Source organism: Podarcis liolepis, assembly GCF_965112155.1.
Source record: "Podarcis liolepis genome assembly, chromosome: 4".
Classification (NCBI taxonomy): domain Eukaryota; kingdom Metazoa; phylum Chordata; class Lepidosauria; order Squamata; family Lacertidae; genus Podarcis; species Podarcis liolepis.
Window position 1 is genome coordinate 48,212,502 of NC_139558.1, and position 27,680 is coordinate 48,240,181.

General features: G+C 41.6%; 1 protein-coding gene across 1 annotated transcript in view; it reads left to right on the forward strand.

The window, feature by feature from the left end:
* The window catches only part of TSPAN7 (tetraspanin 7), a 70,425-nt gene extending 43,845 nt beyond the window's left edge, over positions 1–26,580 (forward strand). Inside the window, exons 2-8 of the mRNA XM_083498398.1 lie at positions 8,799–8,987; positions 11,656–11,730; positions 14,438–14,533; positions 15,503–15,658; positions 18,610–18,693; positions 24,306–24,378; positions 25,527–26,580. Coding sequence (XP_083354524.1) covers positions 8,799–8,987; positions 11,656–11,730; positions 14,438–14,533; positions 15,503–15,658; positions 18,610–18,693; positions 24,306–24,374 — 669 coding nt within the window. The 3' untranslated portion in view covers positions 24,375–24,378; positions 25,527–26,580. The remainder of the gene's footprint in view (positions 1–8,798; positions 8,988–11,655; positions 11,731–14,437; positions 14,534–15,502; positions 15,659–18,609; positions 18,694–24,305; positions 24,379–25,526) is intronic.
* The last annotated feature ends 1,100 nt before the right edge of the window (positions 26,581–27,680 follow it).

The following is a 27,680-nucleotide window of genomic DNA, read 5'->3' on the forward strand; positions in this document are numbered from 1 at the left end:
AGTCAGTTAGGCCTTGTCTTAATTGGCAGAAGCTGCAGGACAACTTCCCTTTGAACACCTTTAGATTTCAACAGTGCATCGAATGCAAGCAATGACTATCTGCCCAGTGTTTGAGGCTCCTGCTGATATGCTAAATAAGTACAGCTGTATGGGGGAAGCGGTTCTATTTCAGAAGTGTATCATCTCTGCTTTGCATAATTTTGCACAGTGATTTTATATAATTTTAAAAGCACAAAAACATTTTGGACAGCACCTGTGGGAGAATAAAAGCCGCCACACAGGCTGCTGCTGCTGCTGCCATACACACTACTTATGAATTCCCTTTCTGAAGCAAGCCTTTTAATAAGGCTTCCCTGATGGCTTTCAGAGGACCATTACCTAGGAAGCCAAGTTGTAAATATAATCCTGTCTGAACTTGTGACAGAGGCGTTCAAAGCAATTTGATCTCTCTGATGTTTTGTAAATGTTGGAGATACTTTTTTGCTTAATAACTTTCAGTGCACATGTAACTACTGATAATATTTGCATATAATATCAGAACTTCCCTCCTTTCAGATTAAAAGCTGTGAATTTATCTACCTTTGAAGCAAGCCAACATGAAAACTCCACTGCACGTTACCAGGAAAGCATGGCGGCCACAAGGAACCTGTTCTGCAGTTGTCATGTTTATGTGGGCACAGCTTACACTGGTAGATGGGAGGGGTGCTTAACCCTTTCCCCACTGCCACTTTCTCCTTGTACATGCTTTCCTGCTGGACAGTTTTAAATAGGTCCCCCCTCCCAAGTAGGCACTGAAGTCTGAAATGAGTTCATAGAATCACAGAATTGTAGAGTTGGAAGGGACCACGAGGATTATCTAGTCCAACCCACTGCAATGCAGGAATCTTTCCCCCCCCCCAATGTGAGGCTCAAACCCATGACCCTGAGATTAAGAGTTATGCTTTGCCAACTGAACTATCAATCATGCTACCCTTAACTTTCCTCTAATATGTCCCTGCATTTCCATTATTTCTGGAAACACAGAGTTGGAGCCACATACTTCATTGATGATATAGCATTTAGTTTCAGGCACATTATTCTTAAAATGTGGTTTGCATTCATTTTATAGAGGTGCTTTCTCGATTCCATTGTAGTTTCAGGTCAAATGTTATGTGTTAAGGGGACAGTAGTTCCCCCTCTTAATATAGCCAACTGGCTTCCCATTACTTTACTTTCTTACTCCCTTGACCTGGAGCATTTAACCTGTGATTAGATGCCTGCTGGCACTATTGCTTCCTGATCAAATAAAGGCATCAGCTATTTGTTTGCAGATGTGGCCTATTGCCAGCATTTTTGTGCTGTGCTGCAGACTGAGGGGAAAGGGTGTTCCCAGTAATACTGACAGCCAATATCTATGGAACTAATGAAAGAAAAGAAATACAGCTGTGAAAAATCGGAAGGCATAGCAGAAGCCTTTCTTTCCACAGTTGCCAAATGCCATTCTCTCTCTCTCTCTCTCTGGCTTTTTAATGTTTTACGCATAGGTTGTATCACGTTCGAGCAACTGGAAAAGCTTTTCCCATGACATTCTATCAAGTGACTTCCTTTTAAAGCTGCTTGTGAAGAGTAGGAGGTGAACAAAGGAGGAGGGAATCAAGGAATTATATAGTCATAGTTTTCTGACACAGTCTTGGAAAGTATGGCCCTCATTTTCAGCAAAATAAGTTAATTCATTTTTGTACGTATAACCTGTTGATTCTTACCACCAGCAGTATTTAAAGCTGCGTATCTTATTATTTTAAACATTGCAGTTAATTCTGCATCATACTTGAGAACCTGCCACGAGAGGGCAGAAGCTGAATGGGCTTTGTAGTTTGGCTAATGCGTAATGCTACTTTATGTAAAGGCTGGCACCAAATGATTCAGTGGAGCACCCTAGAAAATCAAGCACAACTTCAACGGATTTTATATGGGGACTGCTTTGTAAATCTGGGGACTGTCCCCGGGAAACAGGGACGTCTGGTAACCAAACTCTGGTGAGCATTCCACAACTAGGGAGCCACTGAAAAAAAAGGGCCTGTTCTCATGTTGCCACCCTCTGGACCTCTCGTGGAGGAGGCACACAAAGAAAGGCCTCAGATGATTATTGTGGTGTCCAGGTTGGCTCATATGGGAAGAGGCGGTCCTAGGGGTATCACGGCCCTAAACCATTTAGGGCTTTATAAGTCAAAAGCAGCACTTTGAAGCTGGCCCAGGAACTAATTGGATGCCACTGCAGTTGGAGCAGGATCTATGCAATATGCTCAAACCGTCCTGCCCTAGTGAGCAACCTGGCCACCAAATTCTGCACCAGCTAACATTTACAAACTGTCTTCATAGGCAGCCCCATGTATAACGTGTTGCAGTAATCTAACCTAGAGGTTACCAGAGAATAGAAAACAGAAGTTAGGCTATCCCTGTCCAGATAGGGGCTTAGCTGGGTCACCAGCCAAAGCTGATGGAAGGCACTCTGTGCCACTGAAGCCACCTGAGCCTCAAGCGACAGCAAAGGATCCAGAAGTGTCCCCCAAGCTACATACCTGCTCCTTCAGAGGGAGTGTAACCCCACCAAGAACAGGCCACCTCTGATCCATCTGGTTTGGGGAAGCACACACACTCAGTGCCTTAGTTTTATCTGGATTTAGAGATAGCTTAAACTACTTGCTCTTGCTGCTATATGCCCTTTTAAAATCAGAGCTCGTATGGGAGAGTAGTAGAGTGAGGCCACCCAGGTTCACATCCCTGCTTGTCCAAGGTCAGATACTGAGTTTTGCTGAATGGCCACCTCTCAGCTTAACCTACTGCAGTGTGCTGCTGAATCACTCGTACTACTGAAATGACGCAGTGTGTGTGTGGTGAATATCTTATCTGTCTGGTTTTGCCCCTGAAATGCAGCATAAAGCGATTTGATAAGGTACCTTGTGATAAATCAGAGAAAGAAAGTTGAGATCCTGTTCATACCCCAGAAATTTGGTTCAGTTAGAATCTGAAGGTAAATTTACCTAATTCACACTTCCTGAAACAATATGCAAACCAAAACACAGTCATCCATTGAAATGTACAACTCTGAGAATTTGGCAATGCAGTTCTCCAACCAAGGGGGTGCCAGCAACTCAGATCCTTATGTTACCATTTCACTTATCAGAGCTCTTATATGTTCTTCATAATTATAGTATCTATTAAAAGGTAAGCACTGAATGAAGATGCCAAAATCACTAGTGTCACTGCAAATCTATAAAATACTTCTGAATAGAATATTTTACACTAGAATGAGGTTTTAGATATGTAACACTGTAGTCCTATTTAGACTCAACTGAGAATGTGCCATTGAACACAGTGGGACTTACTTTGAAATAAGCATGTATATGGCAGGATTGCACTGTTAGATGTGATCCAAGATATATTTTTTAAATGTAGTTAATTTTCATTGATTTTAGAGTCCTTACTTCCAAGCAATGTGCTTGGGTAGTGGGAGGTGGATCACCTGACGTTGATTTCATACCAGAGGAGTTTGCAACAATACAAAGTGACCAAGTGTGGTAAGAGGTTTTGCACAAGGCATAAAATAAAACAGAGATTGACATTGAAATAAAAATTAAAAATCATAAGTTTAAATGGCTCCCGATTATGATTTTCAAAACTTACATAAAGTGACATGTACTGTAATACCTGCTTTTCATACCAAAATAAAACATCTCGAAACTCAGTTTTTGAAGTCCCAATTACATGCATGTTATGATTCATTTTTAATTACTGCAAATTGCCCTTGACTCACCCCATCAAGGAGATTTTAGAATTTAAACCTACATTGTCATGGCAAAACGCCTTGTCCAAAGTAGAAATAAATTGGCAAACGTGTACTGTCCTGACACATGTCCTTATCAACCTGCAGGATCAGATAGTGAGCAGAAATGCTTGCAGCCCTGTGCTTTATATTATAAGCCATTACCTTTGTGTGTTGCAGAAGAAATGCTGATTAAAATGTAGCGAAGAAGATGAGCCTTGTTAGCAGAGCAAATGCAGTGAATATGACAAATGGATGCCAAAAGAAGTGCCTTGAAATGAGGCTGAGCCAGATTTATTGGGTGGCTGCCCCACGGCAATCAGCCGCTCCGTCTTAGTTTAACACTAGGGTAGTCATTATAACCTCTTTTTGATTTATGGCCATCTTGTACATCCTGATTGAGATGCTGGACTGTTGTTAGCCCACGGCTGCCCCTTTCTGCAGCCAGCCTGACACTGCCCCAGGCCAGTGAAGCTTTGCTCATCTGCTTGTTGCTCTTATCCCACACTCCCTGGTCTGAGATCATTTGTTCATTATGTTGCTGAGTCCTCAGCTCTGGCCTTCCCTTTGTCAGGTGCAAGGAATGTGCACAAAACCTCAAGCTGCAAGTATACAAGGCTTCATTAAAATTCCTTTCAGCCCACCGAAACACCATTAAAGCATATGCCCACTGCATAAAATTTCATTTGAAACACATGGTCTCTGCCTGAATAAGTGGAAAGTCTTTATTGGTACTTGTGAAGTCATTACCAGTGATGCTGTTGTTTAACAGGAAGGTGATAGATGCCTCCCTCCAGCACATGCTGAGTGCAGTCCTGAGAAAATATGCTGGCTGATCTGCTCTATGCTGATTCCATTAGTCCTTCAGTAGCATTGGATCAGCATGATCCCCATTTGGATTGCAGTAATCAGTGCTCCTGTCCAGAGAGCTGGATTGCAAAACATGGCACCTGGATATGCCACAGATATATACCCTTCATGTTTCATTTGGGTGGAAGATTTATTTCTATGCTGCCTTTCTGAACTTCTGATCATAAGCAAACAAGACAAGTGGGACCTGCAACAAAACGTTGCAGCATGGAATACTCCCAGCCACCAAGCTATGCTGCCTTCCAGGATACTCTATTCCATGCATCCCCAAACTTGGCCCTCCAGCTGTTTTGGGACTACAGTTCTCATCATCCCTGATCACTGGTCCTGTTAGCTAGGAATGATGGGAGTTGTAGTCCCAAAACAGCTGGAGGGCAAGTTTGGGGATGCCTGCTCTATTCCATTCCCACTTAGCATACTGAATGCTCACTGGGCTGTTTCTCTCCCCCCCACACCATTTTTAGGAGGGTCCCCTCCCCCAAAAGCTTTTTTTCATACACTTGCAAACCTTACCCACCCCCTCAAGATGTCCTATACTGTACTTCCCTCTTGCGAGCTGATGGTGACATTTTGGCTACATAAGGACCAGCAATTGGAGAATTGAGTTTACCATTAGTATATAATACTCTCATTGGCAATTCCTCTCTTTCGGCCCTCTCCAATGATGTGTATCACTGGAGAGATATCTTTCCAGACCATACTGAGCTGGCAGAGTCTTGCGCTTCTGTTTACCTGTATAATCAGAAGTGATGCCTGAGGCATCGTATGAACTGAATGTATCTCAAGAGAAGTAATTGTAACAAGGAGAAATTCTGCATGAAACCCCTCTTTTCTACTTTTGAAAACTGCACTCGGTATACTGTTGATACAACATAATGTGGAGGGAAGGGGTGAATGTTGCATTATAAAATTTAAAAAATCTGATATATGGTGTAATTTAACGGTAGCATAAAACAGAACCTTTTACAGTGGTGCCTCACAAGACGAAAAGAATCCGTTCTGCGAGTCTCTTCGTCTTGCGGTTTTTTCGTCTTGCGAAGCAAGCCCATTAGCGGCTTAGCGGATTAGCGCTACTAGCGGCTTAGCGGATCAGCGGATCAGCTGATAAGCGGCTTAGCGGATCAGCTGTTAAGCGGCTTAGCGGATCAGCTGATAAGCGGCTTAGCGGATCAGCTGTTAAGCGGCTTAGCGGCTTAGGATCAGATGATAAGCGGCTTAGCGGCTTGGGAAAAAGGGGAGGAAAAGGGAAAAAAACCCTGCAGGAACTTGCAATACATTTTCGTCTTGCGAAGCAAGCCCATAGGAAATTCGTTTTGCGAAGCACCTCCAAAACGGAAAACCCTTTCGTCTAGCGGGTTTTCCGTCTTGCGAGGCATTCGTCTTGCAGGGCACCACTGTATTTATTTGCAAAAACCAAACCACTTAACCCCGATTCATAGAATCACAGAACTGTAGAGTTAGAAGGGTACCCTGAGGATCATCTAGTCCAACCCCCCGCAATGCAGGGATATGCAGCTGCCACATACGAGGATCAAGCCTGCAACCTTGGTTCATATGGCTTACCGTTATTGAGTCTTCAGGTATGGGGAAATTAGCCTAAGCCTAAAGAAGAAAACCCTGAACAGCATGTCTGTGATCTTGCCATGCTGGTAGTTACCCAGAATTGTACAGTATAATCGCAACTTAGACGTGCGATTTCAACACACGTTGAAAGTACAAAATCTCTCTGCTTTGCTCTGGAAATGTAAGGATGCTCACGTGGGGACCTTCCAAGGCGGTGGCTTGAATATACCCATTTTTGCATATACCCATTGCCACCCCCGGAACGTAAGCCCCACCCAAGATGCAGCCGTACAGTAATGTCCAATGAAAGGCATGGAAGCCCCTAGTGGTCATATTGTTTCTATTTTTCCTAAATAAAAATGCATTTCATAACATAAATATCTAAAAGAAATAATCTACACAGCGGAAATGGTTTTAAAACAATAGTCTTAAAACAAACGTTTTTCCTGCCACCCTGAAATTAGTTTCACGGTTTCAATTTTCAGGCAACATGTCTTGTTCAAATTATACATGTTTTTGGAATGTTAAAATTAAGTACACACTATCAAGGTTCGGTTACCAAGCAACTCACACATTATTGTACCATCCAAATAATTACATTTGGGGCAAGTAAGAATCAGTACTGGCTTTACCCTCAGTATTCACCAGCATCTTAGTCATATAGGAGAATTTAAAAAAAAAAAAAAAAAGTTGAACCAGGAAGGGTTTACAGGATAATGAAAAGACAAGATTCAAGTTAAAATGATTTATACTTGGATATCTGTTTTCCATCACATGGTGTAGAGACGTACACGCACCAGTCTGCTTTGTTCTGTTGAGCATGGCACATGGATCAGTTTGGAAGCGAAATTAGACTCGACGCCATGATTGAGATGAGGCTAAAGTAATCAGGTCAATGTCTCCTATGTCAAGAGGGTCTCTTTCCTAGCATCTGTAGATGGGGGAATAGAGATGAAGAAGGTGGAGGGGAAGGCTCAGTCATTAACCTTGCCAGAATCAAGGTCTGCTGATAGGGTTGCTCTCTGTTTTAAGCACAAGGATCAGAAATATCCTGTCTCTTGTGCTCTCCCTGACCACTACATCTCCCCCTCGTAAAAATAAACTTGGTGGATCTGGGAACAAGATGGAACAAGATGGAGAGAGGAGCCCTTAAGAATGTGATTACAGAATTGTTATTTGAGTATAAATGGGAAGGAGACTGCAACACCTTTTTTACGCTGAATTAAATAGTCACTGAACAGCTTGAAACATTTTCATTGTCTTGGACTAAAGAACTGGTATTCTTTGCCTCTTCCTCTGGTGGCAACATTAGTTCTTCGCTTTCCCTCACAATTATGAAATGTCTTTTTTACATTTAAGTAAGTAAAGGCTTATTAAGAACTAATAAACAAGTTCTTTAGAATCAGTATATTGCTGGTTGTCATCTGTTATGTGGTCTTTATTTCCTTAGAATATTTTATTCTACAGCGCCTTTATTTTTCCAAACCAAGGATGCAGTGAGACCGAGCATTTTTAAATGGGTAGTAATAAGTGGCTTCTGAGAAAAAGGAGTGCGGGAAGCTGTTTCCTCAGCATGTTTTAAAAGTACTTGATGAATGCTTGTTTTACATGTTACCATTTTATTTATTTACTTTGTTCTTAAAAATATACACTTAACTGGACTTGCCAACCTTAAGTTCTGCACCCCAAAACGATGCAAATATCTATTTTGCCTGTGCAACCTGGGTTCCAAACATGTTAATGCAGAGGGGAGAAAGACGTTTTTGCAGATTTCAGATATAACACCTGTGAGAAGTGGTCCGTATTCACATACACAAATGGCTCAGCTTACTGTGTCCACTAGATGTCAGCAAAGAACACATATGCGCCTCTGGATTACAGCATCCATCTCTGCACCAGCAGGAATACAAAGCACGCAGTATTTCAGTGTCAATGCTGTAACGGTTGACATGAACAATGGCGTTGTGCTCAGGCTATGTGGATAATATGTGGCATAGAAACAAATCTTCCTGGATTTTGAGAGCCCTACAGCTTCTTTCCCACACTTCTAAAGAAAGGTCCAAAGACTGAGCTTCTGATCTTGTAGGTTAGGAGATCAAGACACTTGAAATTTAAACAGGCATTGTTTAATATCAGCCCCCATTGTGAATGTAAAACTCATTTTGGATTAAATGCATCTTTTGAGTTTTCTTCTGAATTGTATCTCACATCAGCAGCATTTCTACATGGCAGAGAAAGCATAAGAAAAGATAGGTCAAGAGAATTTGGTGCAAGGCCCCGTTAAGTACACTGGATGTTTTGTTCCCTAAAATGGCATGAGTGGGTTGCTGGTTATTTGCTATGGAACTTTGGCTTTTGGTTCTGCTTGCTACAGACCTCAAAATGGAGAAGGAATATTTTGTATTCTAAGCTTCTGTGGAACTAATAAAAACCTATTTTTTTTTACAAAAAATTGTTGCTGCAACAGCAGTTCTGCTACACTTAACAATGTCTGTGTGTTCAGTATTACCATATTTTGATCCTTATAAACTCTGACCTTGACTTTCTGCTTCTTACTTTCCAGATAACTGGTGTTATCCTTCTCGCTGTTGGTGTCTGGGGGAAGCTGACTTTAGGCACATATATATCTCTCATTGCTGAAAACTCCACTAATGCCCCTTATGTCCTCATTGGGACGGGTACCACGATTATCGTCTTTGGCTTGTTTGGCTGCTTTGCCACATGTCGTGGCAGCCCATGGATGCTGAAGCTGGTGAGTATCCAGCCAAATAACTTGGTGCTGCTGGAGTGCTAGAAATTGGTAAAGTGGCCATTTTCTCTTGTTACCTGTAAACAGATGCCAAGCAGGTTTCAGCCACACACGGGCACACACAGAGCAAGGGAGTATAATTACTAAAAAGAGATCCATATGGGAAATCTGTCGCTCCTGGTATAACGTCCTGGGAGGGATTTATAGGAATAATCCCATAATTTAGAGTTGAGCCACACATTCAAAACAATAGCACCATGTGCCACAGTCCTTTGGAATGTCAGAATTTAAGTGTGAGGTTTCGTGCTTAAATTCTCTGCAATGCAAGAAATACATTTGCCTCTGGAAAGGCAGAATTTTAGAAAAAAGGCTCTAAACCTAGTCATGTTCCTGACTGGCTGGTTTCTTTGAGGGAGAAAGGTTGTTTTCTGCTGCTCCAGAGAAGTGGACACGGAGCAATGGATCCAAACTACAAGAAAGAAGATTCCACCTAAACATTAGGAAGAACTTCCTGACAGTAAGAGCTATTCGACAGTGGAATTTGCTGCCAAGGAGTGTGGTGGAGTCTCCTTCTTTGGAGGTCTTTAAGCAGAGGCTTGACAACCATATGTCAGGAGTGCTCTGATGGTGTTTCCTGCTTGGCAGGGGGTTGGACTCGATGGCCCTTGTGGTCTATTCCAACTCTATGATTCTATGATTCTATTCTATGAGATATTTTAATGTTGTGGGCACTGAAATAAGTAATCCTCATTTTCATTCTGCCCATGTTTTTAATTCTTTAGTATACTGTATACTGACTCTTAAAACATAGTTTACAGCATACTTCTAGTCAAAATAAAAAAAATTCCTTCCAGTATTTTTTTTTTTTTTTACTATGGCAGACCAACACGGCTACCTATCTGTAACCAGCATACTTCTAGCTATGTGTACTCTTGAATAAGGGCTATTGAATTCAGTGGGGCTTACTTCCAGGTGAATGGGGTTAGGATTGCAGGTTTAGGAAGCAGCCCTTAGTAAAAACTGCAGTTTTCCTTATCCTTAAACTGTGAATTAGTAATATGCAGGCTGGATATACCTTCCTGTTATTCCTTATTTTCTAGAAATAGGAACAGGATCTAGTTTTAGAGAAATGTAAGGGTTAAAGTGTGATTATGTCAGCCATGGTTGTAGCCAGGAGTGGAGTGGGGCAGCTGCCACCCCCCTAAATCAAGTAAATAAATAACAATACTTAACTGACCAATTGCATCACCGATAACTCGGTTTTGCCCCTCCTAACATAATATCTGCCCCCTTAAAATAATGATGTCAATAATTGTGGATGACTACCATTCAAGAGTTTTCCAAATCTGAATTTTAAATGAGCCATGAGTGCAGTTGGAAGAAACAACTGTGTTGAACAAGCACATAGTTTTAAAAGACCGCCAGCCTTTTAAACAATGCCAAAAGTGCCTTGAGCCCCACAATATTTTCGTGCATATATAAATGAAGTTAATGTGAACTAGAAGAAAGCAGAAGAGATTTTTTAAAAAATTAGAATATTCTCTTTCACCTAGATATTCAAGTATAGACTAGGGAAAATGGGATGGGTGTGAATTTTATTGCCATGTGTGCAAATGACAGTAAGATAGCTATGATGAGGGGGAAACGACAAGCACACTCAAATGTGTGTCCTTGGGTTAACTTGGGTTTATGCTAGTTCATAAGCCTTTTGGCTGCAGTCCGGAGGTCCACATGGAAAGGATCAATAGGCACATCCTGGTGGGTTTTTGCAGAGCTTTCCCTGGCAGCAGCTCCCAGCTAGCTTGCTTGAGCAAGCGGAGTATCAAACTACCCATGAGCCATCTGGCAGCTGCTGCCAGGGGAAGCTCTCAGCAGAAAGCCCTGAGCGTGCACACATTGCGTTTCTGTGGGGCCCAGGAGATTGCTGCCTTCATGTCAAAGCAAGCCCCATTGATCCTAGTGGAATTTGTTTCTGTTCTTGAGATAAGCCTTCAGGCTGGTGTCCTCCAGGGTGATGGGAGTTTAGTCCAAAACATCTGGAGGGCACCAGGTTGGCAAAGACTGTTGTGCACACTTACTTAAGTACTTCTTAGTAGACACATATAAGATTATATTTTCAGGCCAAGCCTGTATAGCATTTTAACTTACTGACATGGGCTCAGATTTAGTAACTGACATTAGCTTTCTTAGGGTGAACTCTGATTACCAAAATAAATACATGCTATGGGGAAGAACTTCTTTAAGCCCTGGGGCTTGCCTGCCCACCCAAGCTCAGATTTTACACCCCCTTTGTTAATTTTGGCATTAAGCCCTTTTCAGGAAAGCATGTAACCAAGCTGTCTAGACAGGTTTCATACCTGAAACAAATTGGGTTTACCGCAATAATAGGTTTTCCCAGCCTCCGTTGAAGATTCATCTTCTCCCTTTCCTCCCCCCCCCCCACCTGTTTTGCAATTGCAATTTTGAGGGAAAGGGAAACAGCGGGATAATTTGGCATCCAGTTTTTTGCTGAGCAACATTCTTGACATTCTCCTAAAACTATTTGTAGAATTGCACTTTGTGTAGATGCAGTATTTATTGAATTCCCTGAATTGTAATGCATCCAAATAGGAGGAAAACCCTCTGCAGTGTGAATAATCTGTTCCATTCTTCATTTCCTCTTGTATTTCAGTATGCTATGTTCTTGTCTCTGGTCTTCCTGGCTGAGCTTGTGGCTGGCATTTCAGGGTTTGTGTTTCGCCATGAGGTGAGTATAAATTACATGTTGGTAAAGGTGGTGGCAGCATGGCTCTGAGCAGATTTTGCTGCAACCTCTTAGGATACTGGGTATGATTAACCAAGGCTGCAGAGTCCAACACTTTACTTGGCCGCGATATGTACCCACAAACACAAAACCTGTTCTCATTCCAAATCAAAGGATTTAGCCTAAAGCTTTAGGCTTTTAGCGTTCAATATTTATTTTTGAGTTGCATTTATTTATATGCTCATCATGCAAGATCTTCTTTACCCTGTCATATATGCTGAAGAGAGCAAAATACCTTAAATTCTTTACATAAATGCTGCTACTTCAGCCAAACAGGCTTTGGATTGTATAATGCTGAGCGGATTTCCAAGAATGCAAAGCCAAACTAACCTAGTTTGTTTTGCTGCCTTGTAAATCTCGTGTATTTCCTGTGCTAAAAAGCAGCAGCAGAGCTAGAGTGAGGAAAGGGAAAGAAAAGGATAAAAGTGAATTAGTGAGACACAGGGCTTACGGAAGGACACTTACCTTTTGCTCTGCTCTTTCAATGTCTAAGCATGGTGTTTTGTTTTGGTTTTTTACCCCAAACTTTCATCACAAAAGCCAGCTCTATAAAGCTGAATTGGAGCAAATGTCAGTTCGGGTTTTGTGCTGATTGACATTTGCCCTGATTGAGCATTAATGAGTGGGTTTTTGTGGGGGAAACTCCAGAGCAAAAATAAAGGGGGCTCAGATATAGAGCTTAATATTGCGGACTATGCTCATAAAGAGCAGAGGAAAGGTAAGTATGGATAAGCCTACAATGAAATAAGAATACAATTAGGGTCTATAATGCAAATGTCTCTCAGCCTACTTCATACATACTGTGGTTTGTTGTTTTTCTCTTAAGAGTGCTTTACAACCTATGTACTTAAGTTTATTAAATTTGTTCATTGATTCTTACAACCAGGCCCCACGGTGAGTGCCACCCGGCATTTTGTCACCCCCCTCAGTGGTGACACCCGGGGTGAACTGCACCCACTGCACCCCCCTTCCTCTGCGCCTGCAACCTGCACCGGTGATTGCCAGCCACTGCACCAAGGAGGCTGAAACTGTTGCCTAGCAACAGGAGCACTTCTAGGTCTTGGGAGACCAGGCGGTGTCCTCTCTTTCTGCCTCTGCCTCCTCTGCTGCTAGTGGTGCAGTGAAACTCTCCCTGGATCCTGTTGCTCCCCATGAGGGGAGGGGAAGGTGGGAGTCCTGCTTCCCCAGCTGGGGCAACCATATCATAGGAGCGGGAAGCACTCACCTCCTCCAGCCTATGTTCCCTGGTCTCAGCCCCCTCCCATGTCATCTTCCTGTTTCCCCTCCTCATCCATCTCAGCCTGCCACTGCACCCCTGAGCCCAGCAACTCCTCTTCATGACAGAGAAGGTCTTCTCTCCGATCACTTGGCTTCAGGTGTTCTGTCAGAAAACTTGGTTGTTAGGACCCTATAGGTTAGTAACCAAATTTTAAAATTGGCCAGACTATACGCATCTTGGAAACATCAGTTGTCTTATACATTGCTATCCCACAATTCGTAGCCAATTGGGTTACATAAGGATTGCAACCATTATGATTAGTCCCATCTGAAAGGCGGTATATCCAAGCTGTTCTTGTGCAGTTGCTGTTTTGAATCAAAAGGCCAAAAAAATGTCAGTTAAGCTCTGTTCAGGCCCTCTGCCACCTCTGCGGCTGAGCATCTTTTGCTTATCTTTTGCACAGTCTGAAGTGTTGGCACCTTTTGATCCTGAGGGCATTCCTGCCCACAAGTACCCTTTCCTGCAACAAATCAGTGCTTCTTCTGTGGATTGGTCTTTCCCTTTTCTCCCCTCCATCTTCATATTCCAGTCACTAGGAAGCAAAAGGCAAATCTGAAGGGGATTTCTTCTTCCTTTCAAACACGTATATTGGTTTAGGAAAGTAAGGGCTTCAATTTAGGATTGATTGTACATGCTTTGTACTTTTAAAAATTCACATCAAAATTATTCACCAAAAATAAATTTTAACAGTTGCATCAAAAAAAGTGATGCAAATTAAGCTAACTTCCCCATGTTCACTTCTTTCCAAAAATGTATTCTTCTTCTGCTCATCAGGAGGTAAGGGATTGTGCAGGACGTTTGAAATATTATTCCCTTTTATCTCTCGCTCACTTACAAACTTATCTTCGCAGCCATAGAAGGACAAAAACCCCAAAACCCTGACACACTCAACAGGCCTTTGGTCCAGTTTCAACTTCTGTATCTGCTAGCTTGATACTGTGAGATGCATCCTTGGTAGTGATGCATTTCTTGGCAAAGGCAGTTAATTCAGGGAAATGAAACTGCTGCCATGAAGCATTGTCTCTTTCTTCTATTACCATATTTCCCTTCTGTTTTTCACCTGATGCCTCTGACTCCTTGACATTTCCCTCTACATAATGAATGGAAGATTGAACTTACAGCCCTAGGTAGTAAATGCCAACACAAAGGACTACTGACTGTTCTAAGATAACTTTTGTCATTGCTGAATGTACACTTCAGGAGGAATGGCAGTTTCTTCTTTTCTTCCTGTGTCTAAAACCATTCATTTCTTTAAAAAAAAAATAATCATTTCCCTGGTCGCTCATTCAGGCTGAGAACTTGACCACTGGAAAATCTATTCTGCATATGGGTCCAATACAGCTGACCATAATGTCTAAATTTCCCTTTTAGATCAAGGACACGTTTCTTAGGACATACACTGAAGCTGTCCAGAATTACAATGGAAACGATGAGAAGAGCCATGCAGTGGATGACGTACAACAGAGTGTAAGTTCAAGGTTGCAACGACTAAAGCCAATACTCTTCTCCGGTTGCAACATAAGAATTGTCAGTTGCTCGAAATGTTGTCTGTGGATTGAACATAATCAATTGGTTGCAACACTTGAGCAGTCATTTTCATCATTCTAATTTCATTCACCTCTTTTTGCCGTACACTGACAAATCTCAGACATATAGGGCATGGTCTTCACTACAGTAACCATTGGAAGCTGTTGCAGATTTTTGGCTGGGACAATCAGCTGTCATTGGATGCTGGGAAGGGAAACTGTGCTTTTAAATATGCATCTATCCATTTGTGATCTGTTAATGACCAGTTATTCCTGGTGTTAATGCTAAAGGCTAACCATTTATTGCCAGCATTTGATAACCTTACTATCTTTTGATCAGTGCCTGGGCACATGACTCACTGGTTATTCCCCAGTTCACTTGAGAAGCATTTGGCAAAGCATGCTTGGAATGTTTGAAAATGTTTATTCTGTTCAAGAACTCCAGAAGTCTGATGGTACTTGTGAGCATGTGATGCTCTTTGTAGAAGGCCTGTAGTATATGCTTTGCAGGCAGAAGATCCCAGATTCAGTCTTTGGCATCTAGTAGGGCTGGAAGGACCCTCAACCAGTCAGTGTTGGCCAGGGATGAGGAATATGTGGCTTTCCGGACGTTGCTGGAGTCCAATTCCATCAACCTTAGTCAGTATAGCCAATAGTCAGGGATGGTGAGAATTATGATCCAGCAATGCCTGGAAGGCCACAAGTTCCCCATCCCCACCACTACCATCGGATCCTGCCCAGGTAAGGTGCAGCAACACCAGTGTAAAAAAGGTGGCTGTATGGATCTGCCCCTCTACAATGGCTGCTGCTGCTTTTTTGTGATAGTTGGTATAGTTTGAAGTAAGGACGTGAAGCATTTCCTGCTTTTTCTAACTATGGTCTTACTACTATCCTTTCTGATTATTTTTAGCTGAGTTGCTGTGGTGTCCAGAACTACACCAATTGGAGTACTAGTCACTATTTTTATGAACATGGCATCCCCCCAAGCTGCTGCATGAATGCCTCTGACTGCAATCCCTCAGACCTGGCCAACATTACCATTGCTGCTACTAAAATAAACCAGAAGGTATGGACCACTTTGCTTAGTTGCATATTTTTCAGGTTTCTCCTGAAAAGGGGGCACCTGGGGAATTAGCTGCCGTCTTACCCATTCATCCTACTGCTTAGCTGCGTTCTAGAGCTGGTGTTTCTCATACTCCAACAGAGAAGAGATGTTTCTCCCATTTCCCAGTGGTCCCTGAGCTAACTTCCCATGCCCCTGATTCTCATTCTGACAGAAAACTTCCTCCACAGAAGCAGAGCTGACAAGGCTGAAGAATGCAGCAAGTAGATTCAGATAACCTTGATAGTTATGCCAGTCATCGCGTCTGTCCTCACCTGTTGCTTTTTTCCAACATCTTACAAACAGTTTTCTGAAAGCTGTGCCATGTACTGGATGCTAACAGCCTGCTTGAACTGAGAAAATAGAGATGATTGACATAAGAACCATGCTTCATTAGGCATGTTTACTGCGCCTGTTATAATGCTGTTGGAGTCGTAAAGCTGGAGGCAGAACACAGCAACATTTGACCCCGAGCCAAAAGGGATTGCAAAAAGCACAGCGTTTTAGTGAGCATGAGTGAGAACAAACGAGATGAATAAACATGTAGAAAATATGGGTTTATGCAACTCACAATTTATGTGACGTATAAAAAACTGAATGAATACCTCTTTAGTACTGGAACAGAACTTTTTTCTGTTCAGCCTGACTCTCATATAACAGCATTAATGTTGATTTATTGTATCCATTCCCTGTCATTTTATTTACTTCTTCTAGTTTAACAGTTACATCATGAAATATTGTTACAATATGGAAAAATATAGGGGGGTTATTTTTTGTTTAAAGGTGACCTTTCTTATAAATATAAATGCACTCACAAGTGAAAAGCTGTTATGATAAAAAGTGATAATAACTATAATTCTTCCTTTGAGATAAAGCTATTTCTCTCTCCTTATGTAAAAACTGAGGGTGGCCACCTTCTTCAGTTTTGCTGGGGTGGGGGAGATTCTCCCCTGCTTAAGGATAGGGGCTCCTTGGTTATGATGTTATCATGCAACCTGGGAGAATCTGGTTGCCCAGGCTAAAAAGCCTAGAAGACCTTTGTTTCCCATGCTGGCAAGTGCACAGGAAATGAGAAGTTGCACCAGGGCAACCCAACTAGCATCTTTCATTTAGACTCAGCGAATGGGCTGGGAAGTCCACAAGGCACCCTGGAGTGATTCCCATTTTGCAATTGGAAGGGAAAGAAGTGGAGTTGTAGCTCCCCTACACTCCTTTTGTCCTGCCCAGTGTCATTTTCTGACCAACATTTTTCAGGATTTGGTTCTCAACAGCATGCAAGGTTGTTCTTCTCATTGGGGCATGTTTCCCTTCCAAATATCAGAGATTGCCTGGCAGGTGAGCAGCAGCATCTTGAAAGCCGAATGTGGAATTCAGGAGGGGGGGGGGGAGATGGAGCCCATCTTTGTATGATCATCAATTAAATCTAACATTAGATCAGTGCCCAATACCTTATTTTCACATCTCTAACATCAACTAATCCAGGGTCTTTTTGTGCTGAAGCCCTCTTTACAATATGACAAAAAATACTAGAGAGATGTGAGTCATCACAGGCAATTCCAATGCCGTGGTCAAGGTGAATAGCAGGCCAGCTAGCTGTTATCCCATATTGCTAGATTTAGCCCACAAAGGCAATCAGTCTGTATAACACAGGGTTAGAGCTTTCTCAGAGAAGGTCGGCTGTTGAATCTTTTCGTTCTCTCTTTTTCCTAACTCCTATGAGGTTCCTCCATGCTTAATTATTACCACCTGGATCATCAAACAAGGCCTAAGATCATCTTTGTAAACAATTGATTTCCTATCCCAGCTCCCAAAGCTACAGCAAAGGCACACAAGAGCTCTGATCTAGTAGGGAGAAGCTGACCTACTACAGGAATGAGGCTGGATTTAATGTAGATCAGATGGTTTGAAGTTGTTTGTGGATTGCCCAAACAGATGTATTTTTGTTTTTTGTTTTTGCTGTCCATCACCTCCTGATATAGATTTAGACATATGTTTTATTCACAGAATAATGCCAAGAAGTTTAACTGATATTAATCTCATATTTAGAATATACTTATTCATAACTACTGATTTCCCCCCTAAAATATTAGTAAGAGAATAGTTATCTTAATGTGAAAAGGAATTTGTTCATTAATTCTCATTAGTTCTCAGGAGAGACATATTTTGTCAGGTAATTTGTTGTGAATGTTGCAACAGTCTTTTTAAGAATACACAGTGCGGGCAGATGAATTAAAAAGAGTTATGAAATAGATAGCAAACAATGCTGAATTCTGATGAGTTTAAGAAATGTTCACCAAAGTTGAGAGCATTTGTACAGCATGAAGCATAATTTTTTGTTTTGTTTTCAACCTTCAGATCCCTTATGCTGGGGTATTTTGATGCTTCAGCCTCATGGTCCCATTTAAGTTAGTGAGTCACCAAGCCAGGACATGAAGTTGTTAAGAGATCAGGCCTGATCTGGTGAAATCCACTGTCTAGTACTCTCAGTGAAGCCAGTGTGTGGAAGTTGTGGACACTCCCTTGTCTGTTTCAACAGAGGCTTTCAGCAGGAATTTTTCAAATGCATTTTGTCCTAGTTTGCTAAATCTTTAGCTCATTTTCCCCAGACAAACTGTATCCTTCTAATGCTGGCTGGGGCTGATGGGAGTTGTAGTCCAAATAATCTGGAGGGCACCAGGTTGGGGAAGCATTGCTTTAAAGAAAGGTACATTATGGTAACCATACCCTAAAATGTAAAGTTTGATAAGTTGTATGCAGTTTATCAAATTCACTCAATCTTCCCACAATCTTGGGTTACTCATTAGTATACATTGTGGTGCTGAAGTGCATGTCAAACTGTCTAATCCTTCGTTGAGCACTAAATCAGAGGCAAGTGGATATCCCTATCAAGAGTAATTGGCTGCTTTCTTTTCCAGGGCTGTTACGATCTGATGACCAATTTTATGGAGACAAATATGGGGATCATAGCTGGAGTAGCTTTTGGAATTGCATTCTCACAGGTATACATTTTTAGTGCTTTGAAGGAAAGGTGTGTTTGCTTATTTCTTCAGCTTCTGGGAAGGATTAGGATAAGGGACATGCCTCTCAAACTGTTCATTAGTTCTTAGGGTCATCTGTTCATTGATTTTTCTTTTTCCAACTTAAATGGAGTTTCTCCTTGGGAATATCGGTTACAGCCCAACTAATGACTGCCTCAAGGGGGTGGGGAGGACCCTTCTATTGGGTCAAATAAAGGTTAACCTAATAAACCAATGGCTTAAATGGAGCGTAAACAACTCACATGCCAAGCAGTTGATGCATGACTTACATAGGTTTCCCCCCAGCCCAGAGGAGTCTTTTGCGTAAAGGAAATATCAGATTCAGAGAACTATCATCTATGAAATGAAAGCAGATGCCAAGGTAGTCACATTCAAGGGTTCATATTAAGGGCCATCAACAGATAAATTTACTTCAGTTTTCACAATTAACATTTGTAATAAATAAAAGCGTATTTAGTGTAAATGTTGGGGCTGACAGGTATTGGAGACTAACAACATGGAAGGGCCACAGGTCTTAGATGCTGGGGACAAACAGGGCAGAAGAGTTGTTATGCCTGGCTTCCCAGAAGCATCTCTGGCAGACTGCTGTTGGAAATCACATTGTTAGGTTTAGTGGACCTTTTGTTCTGATCCAACAGAATTGTTCTTATGTTCCTATCTTACCCTTCCTCCTGATAGTGCTGAAAAGAGGAGCAAGGATACACTGTACTTTTGCAAGAGGATTGTTGGTGATTCTGGGGGGTGATTGATTATGTATGACAGGATGCAAGAGATAACTTAATACTTTATACCCCACTTTTATATCCCACTCAAGGCAGTGAACATAGGATTCCCAAGTGACCTCCCACTGAGGCACTGAACAGACCCAAACCTGCTTAGCTTCAGCAATGTGGCCATATCCCATGTCATGAGATCACGCCATGTATAATTCACTGTCTTGCATTTCTGAACCATGATCTTTCTGCATTGCTATTGGCAAAGGTCTATTGTCCATAGCAATCTGTTCTCAAGACAGCTTTGGCGGAGCTTGATTTCCAGTGGAATGTTATACAAGCATACTTCTAAGTGGCACATCATGAAGACATCCCTTTGGGCTTGTTCTGCACATGGGAAGAAATTCCTTACCTCTGCTTACCTCCCCCTCTATGTCAGACAAAAAAATGTAACTGTATACCACACCCTTTCATTATATAATCTTTCCATGCTGTTTCTTAGTAATCAATAACACAATGAAACATCAAACAGCACTGTGTCCTTAACTTTGGAAGGAGATCATCTGTCATGAAGAAACCACCCCAGTTGTTGTTTTTTGCTTCTGCACTATTGAGTGTTTCCCGCTTCTCTTTGCTTAATTAGCTAGACTGGAGATGGTTCAGCTTGTGAAAAATGAAGTTTTTTGAAACTAGAAAAAGAAGTCATGAAACACAATAAAAGTGTCCTGTGGCACACTTTCTTTAAGCACACATTTGGGGGGTGGGATGGGCTGTGCCTTGGACCTAAAAGTGTCTGCACAATTCACATTTGTGCACACTTCTGTAGAAGAGACACCTGTGAACTCTTAAGAGATTGTTTTGTTTTAAAATGGTATCGGTCCTTTCAGTTGGAATAACTTATAATTAGAAAGCATTCTTTATAGAAAACGAAGGACCAAACCAAGCTGCACATGGTAAAGTCTAAATTGTCAAACATCGTGTGTGTTTCAGAAAAGTGACAGCAACCTTCAACGTATAATGCGGGTGGACATCTTCCTCTTAGTCCCCAAGTTGTCCTTGTACATTTAGGAAAGAAAATTGTACAGAGCGTAGCTAGTGGTTTAAAAGGTCACTGGTATGCCCTTTGTAAGATGGAATTGCAACCAGGTTACTCATTAAATGGGGAGAAATTATAGTACAGCTTTACAGCAATGTTGACCTGCTTTTAATGGGAAATACAGGGCCCAGGCACTTATTTGTAAATGTATTGGAAATCAATTTTACAATGTATAATAACCATTCATTTTCAAATAGTGGAGGCCTGGTGTATTTCACATGCATCATGTTATTGCTTTGTATTTTTTTATTGGTAATTTAATTGTCAAAGTAAATTTAAGTATTTGTACATTGACTGAATGAGATACAGTTCATCAACAAATAGAACTGTTCAGATATGGGGATTCAATAACTGGATCCCAATTAAGACTGCAGTTCTAACCCCACTTACCGGTGAGTAAGCCCCATTGAATTAAATAGGACTTACTTCTGAGATACGGGTAGCACTGTGGGTTAAACCACAGAGCCTAAGACTCTGAAGGTTGGCGGTTCGAATCCCTGCGACAGGGTGAGCTCCCGTTGCTCCATCCCTGCCCCTGCCAATCTAGCAGTTCGAAAGCATGTCAAAGTACAAGTAGATAAATAGGTACCACTCCAGCGGGAAGGTAAACGGCGTTTCTGTGTGCTGCTCTGGTTTGCCAGAAGCGGCTTAGTCATGCTGGCCACATGACCCGGAAGCTGTACGCCGGCTCCCTCGGCCAATAAAGTGAGATGAACACCGCAACCCCAGAGTCAGCAACGACTGGACCTAATGGTCAGGGGTCCCGTTACCTTTTACTTCTGAGAAGTCATGGTTAAGATTACACTGTTAGTCATACTGAAACTGAGTAGGTCCATTGAAATCAGTGGGCCTTAAGTTAGTCATTTTGCAGTAGCAGTTGGCAGGGCAGGGCAGGCAAGGCGGTGTTGCTCAGCTGCCTTCCCAACTCTGAGCATTGCTGCTGCTGGTTCATGAGAGGGGCAATGCACAGGGAGCACAGCACAGATGTAGCAGCAGAGCCAGTCCAATGCTTCTGCTACAGTACCTGCACAATGCTGAGTTGCCCCCTCTCCCGTGCTTTGCCCCTCCCACTTTCAGGAACCAGCAGCAATTTTCGGTGTCAATGCTGCCTTCACTATGCTACCCCATCAACTACTACTGTCATAATGTACATTTTAATGATTCAGTGGGTCTACTCAAAGTATCCCTAAGTCTAGATCCAACCCATAGTTCATTGGAGACAAAAGGGGAATATAAAATTGGGTGCTGAGAATTAATTGCAACCTGAATACAGGTTTAATTTTGGGCATGAGAAGAATATCTAAGTATTAATATGCCTGCAATCTTTGTGACTGACTAGAGCTTACCACCCACTGTTTTGGTTTTAAAAACAAAACACACTGACTCTGCCGCTACCACCAGTCAAAGACATTATAATCTTCCTTAAATTAAGCATACTCCTTACCAGCAAAACAAGACTGTCAAGTATTTCTGTTACATCCAGCTTTCAATGAATGCTGAAGGCACACTTCTTTACCCTGGCCTTTAACATCTGCTTATCTGTGTGTTCAGTACTCACTCTATTCCTGTGACTGTAATCTGTTTTAACTCTTTTTAATTCTGAATTTTAAATTGTTGTAACCCACTCTGAGGCCTGCTGGATTATAAATGTATTATTATTGTTATTAGGCTTTTTGCAAACTGGCAAATTGATTTAATCATTCTAGAGGCAATTTAATACATAAGCATTTTGATAAGGTAACAGTCTCCTCAATCGTAATGTTTGTGTGAAAGAAAATAGCGGAATGTATACTCAATTAAAACATGTAGTGGTTGTTGTTGAAAAAATACATCTCCCCAGAATAGTTTATTTGATTAAATGTATAGCATATTAAATAGTTAACCTGAGCTGTCAAGCAATGTACAGGGGTTATAGGTGAGCATTGACTGTGCTATGAAATGGATAGCCAAATATATCACATGGCATTCTAGTAGATGCTTGTGACATGCAAATGACTGTGGTGGACCTCACTCCAATCTTACTTTGTAGACGACAACTGATTTCTTCTGTTTTTAGTTATATACATAGTGTAGAATTCCTTTAAAAATTTGAACTAAAAGAGCAGCTGTATTTTACTTTAGTATTGTCAGTTGTCTGTCACTGGTAAACTCTGCACTTGTGAAATGTAGGTTTGTAGCAGAGATAACAAGGAAATGATAGGAAAGTTGTTTGGAGGGGGCCATCTAGAATGAAGACAACCAATGGGCAACCCGCTCACTTATGTGGATCACAGAAATGCAAAAAGGAGCAGTCTAAGGGATTTTGGGTGTGCTAGACTGGAGGAATGCACCCCACAGTGGGAACTGAAAAAGGCAATGTGTCATGGCAGCCAAGAGTCCTCCAAACTGCAAGTGCCACGTTGGACAAATGGAGTGTAGGATGAAATGTAACACTGAACCACTTTGGAAGATTAATCTGATTGAGAGTAACTGGCTCTAGAGTACTGGGGTTAAGTGCAAACAGGAACACTTTAATTACAAGTACCTTTTGGTCAAGTTTCTTGGACACTTTTGCATTCTACTATACTCTGCGGCCAAGATGCAGAAAAGTGCCACGACTCATGATCACTTAATATGAGATGTCTTGAATGAAGTGAAAAGGCAGCAGCATAACTCCGCAAAGAACTCTGAATGTTAAAAGCAAAGCAAGGGTGTATATTCCCTGAGCAACCCTAACAACCTGTGATTGCCAAATAACATAGAATGATCTGAGTGCTGCCAGCCTCTTCTGCTAGTGGCAATTGATTAGAATGTCTAATAAAAGGAGCTCGCATAAGAAAGTTGTGTAGACTCTAATCACACTTACAGCCTGTACAACATCCATGTGCTTCAAGATAAATGCCAAAGTGATTGCTCAGGTGTCTGGCAATGTCTGTAACATCTGAAATCACTTTGTGTCTGACCTACTGCTTTTGACACACCAACATGGCAGGGAGTAGAAAGAACCTGTGAGGCACATTGCTATGCCTTAACTAAGTACTGTGTAAAGCAGGCAGACCTGGAGCTCATTGTGCAGGCGTCTGCACAGTGAACACTCCAGAGACCACACTGGTCTGGAGGCTGTGCGTCAATGCATAGCGGGAAAACAGTGACCCATATGACAGTGAAATTTTCATGGATTATTTGCTGACCTATAACTAGTGTTTAACTGATCTCAGTGATCTTGTATAGCTCAGTTGGTTAGAGTGTGGTGCTGTTTCGATCCCCATATGGGGCAGCTGCATATTTCTGCATTGCATGGGGTTGGACTAGATGATCCTGGGGGTCCTTCCAACTCTACAATTCTGTGATTCTATCTTCATGAGCATATCCTAAGATGCCTGAAAGACGAGAAGCTAAAGAACAACAGATTGTTTCGCAGATACAGCCTTTTTTCAATGTGTAAATATTGAAGGTGAGCTGTAACCATTGGGGAGGGGTGAGAGGAATAACATATATAAATTGTATAATAAAGCAAGTCAAAAAGACTTTGATTTCTTAGAAACAAATATAACAAAAGTGAAGTTCCTGGGTGGGAGATACTTTACAGGAGCTGATGCTTCGCAATTGCATTGATTCTGTGCTTCTATTGTGTCTATTGGCTTAAATATATAATATTTGTGTATTTACATATTTTAAGGGATCAAATAAATAAATAAATAAATAAATAATCCTCTGAAGAGTCCATGGATTTCACAGTGACACTGAACTACATGTATAATATTTTCTCTTACTCTCTCTAACAGTTGATTGGAATGCTGTTGGCATGTTGCCTGTCCCGATTTATTACTGCCAATCAGTACGAGATGGTGTAACAAGGTGGGTCTGTGTATATTGCTGTATGCAGGATGTCCTTCCCAAAGTGACTCTCATGCCTTGCTTTTCTGCTTATGAAAGCCATTACATAGCTGCTTGTATTAAGTATAGTCAGTCGGTTTTTGCAGCTGGGATGAAAATAGTATAATCAGAGTGGCGTTATTATAAAAAATAAAAAATCCTAAATAGATCTCTTGATATGTTTTTGTAACCTTAAAAACAACCAACCCCCCCCCCACAAAAAAACACCTTAACAATATCTGCATATCTACTCAGATGGAAGTGTCACAGAATTCAGTGGGGTTTACTCCCAGGAAAGAGTTTACGGGATTTCAATCTTCTGAAGCAAAATATCACTTACATTGCTATTCTGTGGTTTATTTCAATTAATTCATTAACCAGTTAGAAGCAAGGCAGCTAAGCTACATGAAAACCACGGGGGCAGATCATTAGGAGATTTGGAGTTAGTTGATGACACTTTCTTTCCTTTACGTTTTGGCCCAGAGAGGCTGTGAGGGTTCTAAACCAGTGATGGACTGGATGTGGGTTAAGAACCTGTAACTTAATTTGGACAAGGTAGAAGTGCTCCCAGTCAGTAGGACTGCTGATCTGGCAATAGGAGTTCAGCATGTTGGTCTCTCCTTGGAAAACCAGGTTTGCAGTTTCAGGATGCTATTAGTCCTGACCATGCTCCTGATTTCCCAGATGGCTGCTGCAGTCAGGAGCACTTTTCCTTTCCATAGCTGGAGTGCCAACTGTACCCAGTTATGGAAAGGATGGACCTGTATAGCTCAGCTGGTTAGAGTGTGGTGCTGATAATGCCATACAATCCCTGTATGGGACAGCTACATATTCCTGCATTGTAGGGGTTTGGACTAGATGAATCTCATGGTCCCTTTCACCTCTACAATTCTATGATTCTAATTATAATGGAACTAGATATTGTGCTTATATTTGTTAATGTTTTCGCAATACAGGGTTCAATCCAAAGGCTTTCTTTTCCCAGTGGGAGGAAAGTTCTTCAGTTAGAGGAAAGGAACCTTTGATCTAACCCAAAGCATCCTTACCTTCAAAAGAGGATTTTTATGGTTGATGGTAACTAAAACAATCTCTTGTTCTCTCTCCCACCCATCCCTTTCTGTTCTTTCCAGGGGTGTCAAATACAGTGCCTGTTTTCAATCAGGAACTGGATAATTCTTGGAAGACTTCTAAAGAATGTTAGAGCACATACACAACTACACATATACACACACACATAAAGCCACCACCTTCTAAACTCTGTACCATGCGTAGTGTACCATTCCGTGAAGTACTGTTGTGCCGCAAAAGTAGCCTGAACCATTCAGCATCCAGTACTGTACACTCCATCCTGAAGGCTCTGCATATGATGGCACTATATGTATGTTCTTGGTCAGACTGTAGTTGCATTGTAAAGTTAACAGAGGTAATTCATTAACAGCAATGATTGGGCTGTGCATGTAGTGACTGGAGGGCGAGATTAGCCTTTCACTATGGTTAATAAATGTCGCACACATCCATATTAAACTTGTATACAAATATATAAATATATATATATATTATTTGGTTTTTCAGATTTTTAATTTCTTGATTTTTGTTTACTGCTTTACTAAAGTTTTTCAACGTACCCACTCCCTCCCCCACAACTGCCCCAAGAAGAAATCAGCTACATAACTCATGAAGATACTTGAAAAAAGTCCAAAATCTGCTTGAGAGAAATTGTTCTTTTGATGTTCTGCTGCACCTTTGATTCTTAATGTTGTACACCTAGTGGGTTGCCAGTAGGCCTTTGTCTAGTGCATTCTGCCTCTGAATCTGAACCTGTGTAATAGTTACTAAGCTGTGTTTGTTTGCTTACTGTGAAACCAGTAATTTCTGCTTTTTAAAAAATTAGATAATTATGAACTAATCAAACTGTGCTGTAACACTACTTTCTTCTCCCCCCTTTTATTTCTTTTACTCTCCTTTTGCATTGAAGTTGCCACCAAATACATTGTCAAATCAATCAAACTTATGGGGGGGAAAGAGTGTGTGGAATATTTTTTGGGGTTGGGGAGCAAAAGTTTAAGACCTTTTTAAAAAAGAATAGGAATTTTTAAATAAGGCCTCTGTCTAGCATGCCAACAAGAATGCATTGATATTGTGAGTATTTGTGATATACATATTAATAAATGGAACCATTACGGATTTCTACTGGCCTCCGCTTTATTTTTCAGCAATTACACAGACTTCTTTTTTCAATGGCAATGCTATGAAAGCCTGTATCTGCAAAACATTCCTTCCTACCTCATTTCACCACCCCGCCCCCCCGCCATCACTCTGATGGAGCACCATCTGAACATGGTTTATTTCAGGGCTGGGAAGTGTTCATGTGAACTTTATGTTCACACTGGATAGGGTAGCACTTCAGTTATCATCCAATTTAGGGCGGGGGGCGCAAATCAGGTATGAAAAATTGCAACAACATAAAATACACTGCCCTACAGCAATTTGACAACAACATTGTCTGGTTTCTTTTCTGGAGAAAAGAGATAGTACAAGACCAGCTGTATGTATATTGAACATTGGGTTGCTGCCCCACATATGTCTGAAAATCTTACAATTGCAGATGTGATCCAAAGTGTATATGTATATGTATGACATAATTGTTTTCCATTTCTCATATATAATACATTTGCCTAGTATTCATAATTAAATTGCTTCTTCAGGTGGCATGCAAATACCAGTTACTACCAATTTCACTGTGTAAATATGTTCACTACCTGAACATTAAAGGTATGCTTGAAAGTGACACCAAGTACAAAATGCAAGAACAAGCTGTTAATTTGAGTGAAGATAAAGGAGCATCTGGACACATCTCAGCTGAAGGAGACATTCATGACCGTGGAGCCTCCTGAAAGAACTGGTGCTTTGATAAACGTTTAGGACCAAGGTTCACTAGAGAAGAGGACCTTGCTTCTTGGCTCTTACTGTCCCCTAGTGCAGCAGCACCAGAATCCCTAATTATGATTGAGTAAAACAATTTAGGTCAGGTCTTGAGAGGTGTCTGGGGCAATTTTGCAGCCTCATTTCCCTGCCTGGCAGGATGTCTGCCTTGAGGTTCTGACTCAGAACCCCAGTCACCCGGTCAGGGGAGAGACAAGGATGCTGGGCCCTGCATGGTGCCCCTGAGCTCTGGCAGTAGCAGCACGGTTGCGTAGCAGCATGATCTGCCAAGTGGGCAATACTCTGATGCTCAGGGGGATAAGCCCTTCCTTCTCAGGCAGATTTAACTAGGTCGTGAGGAA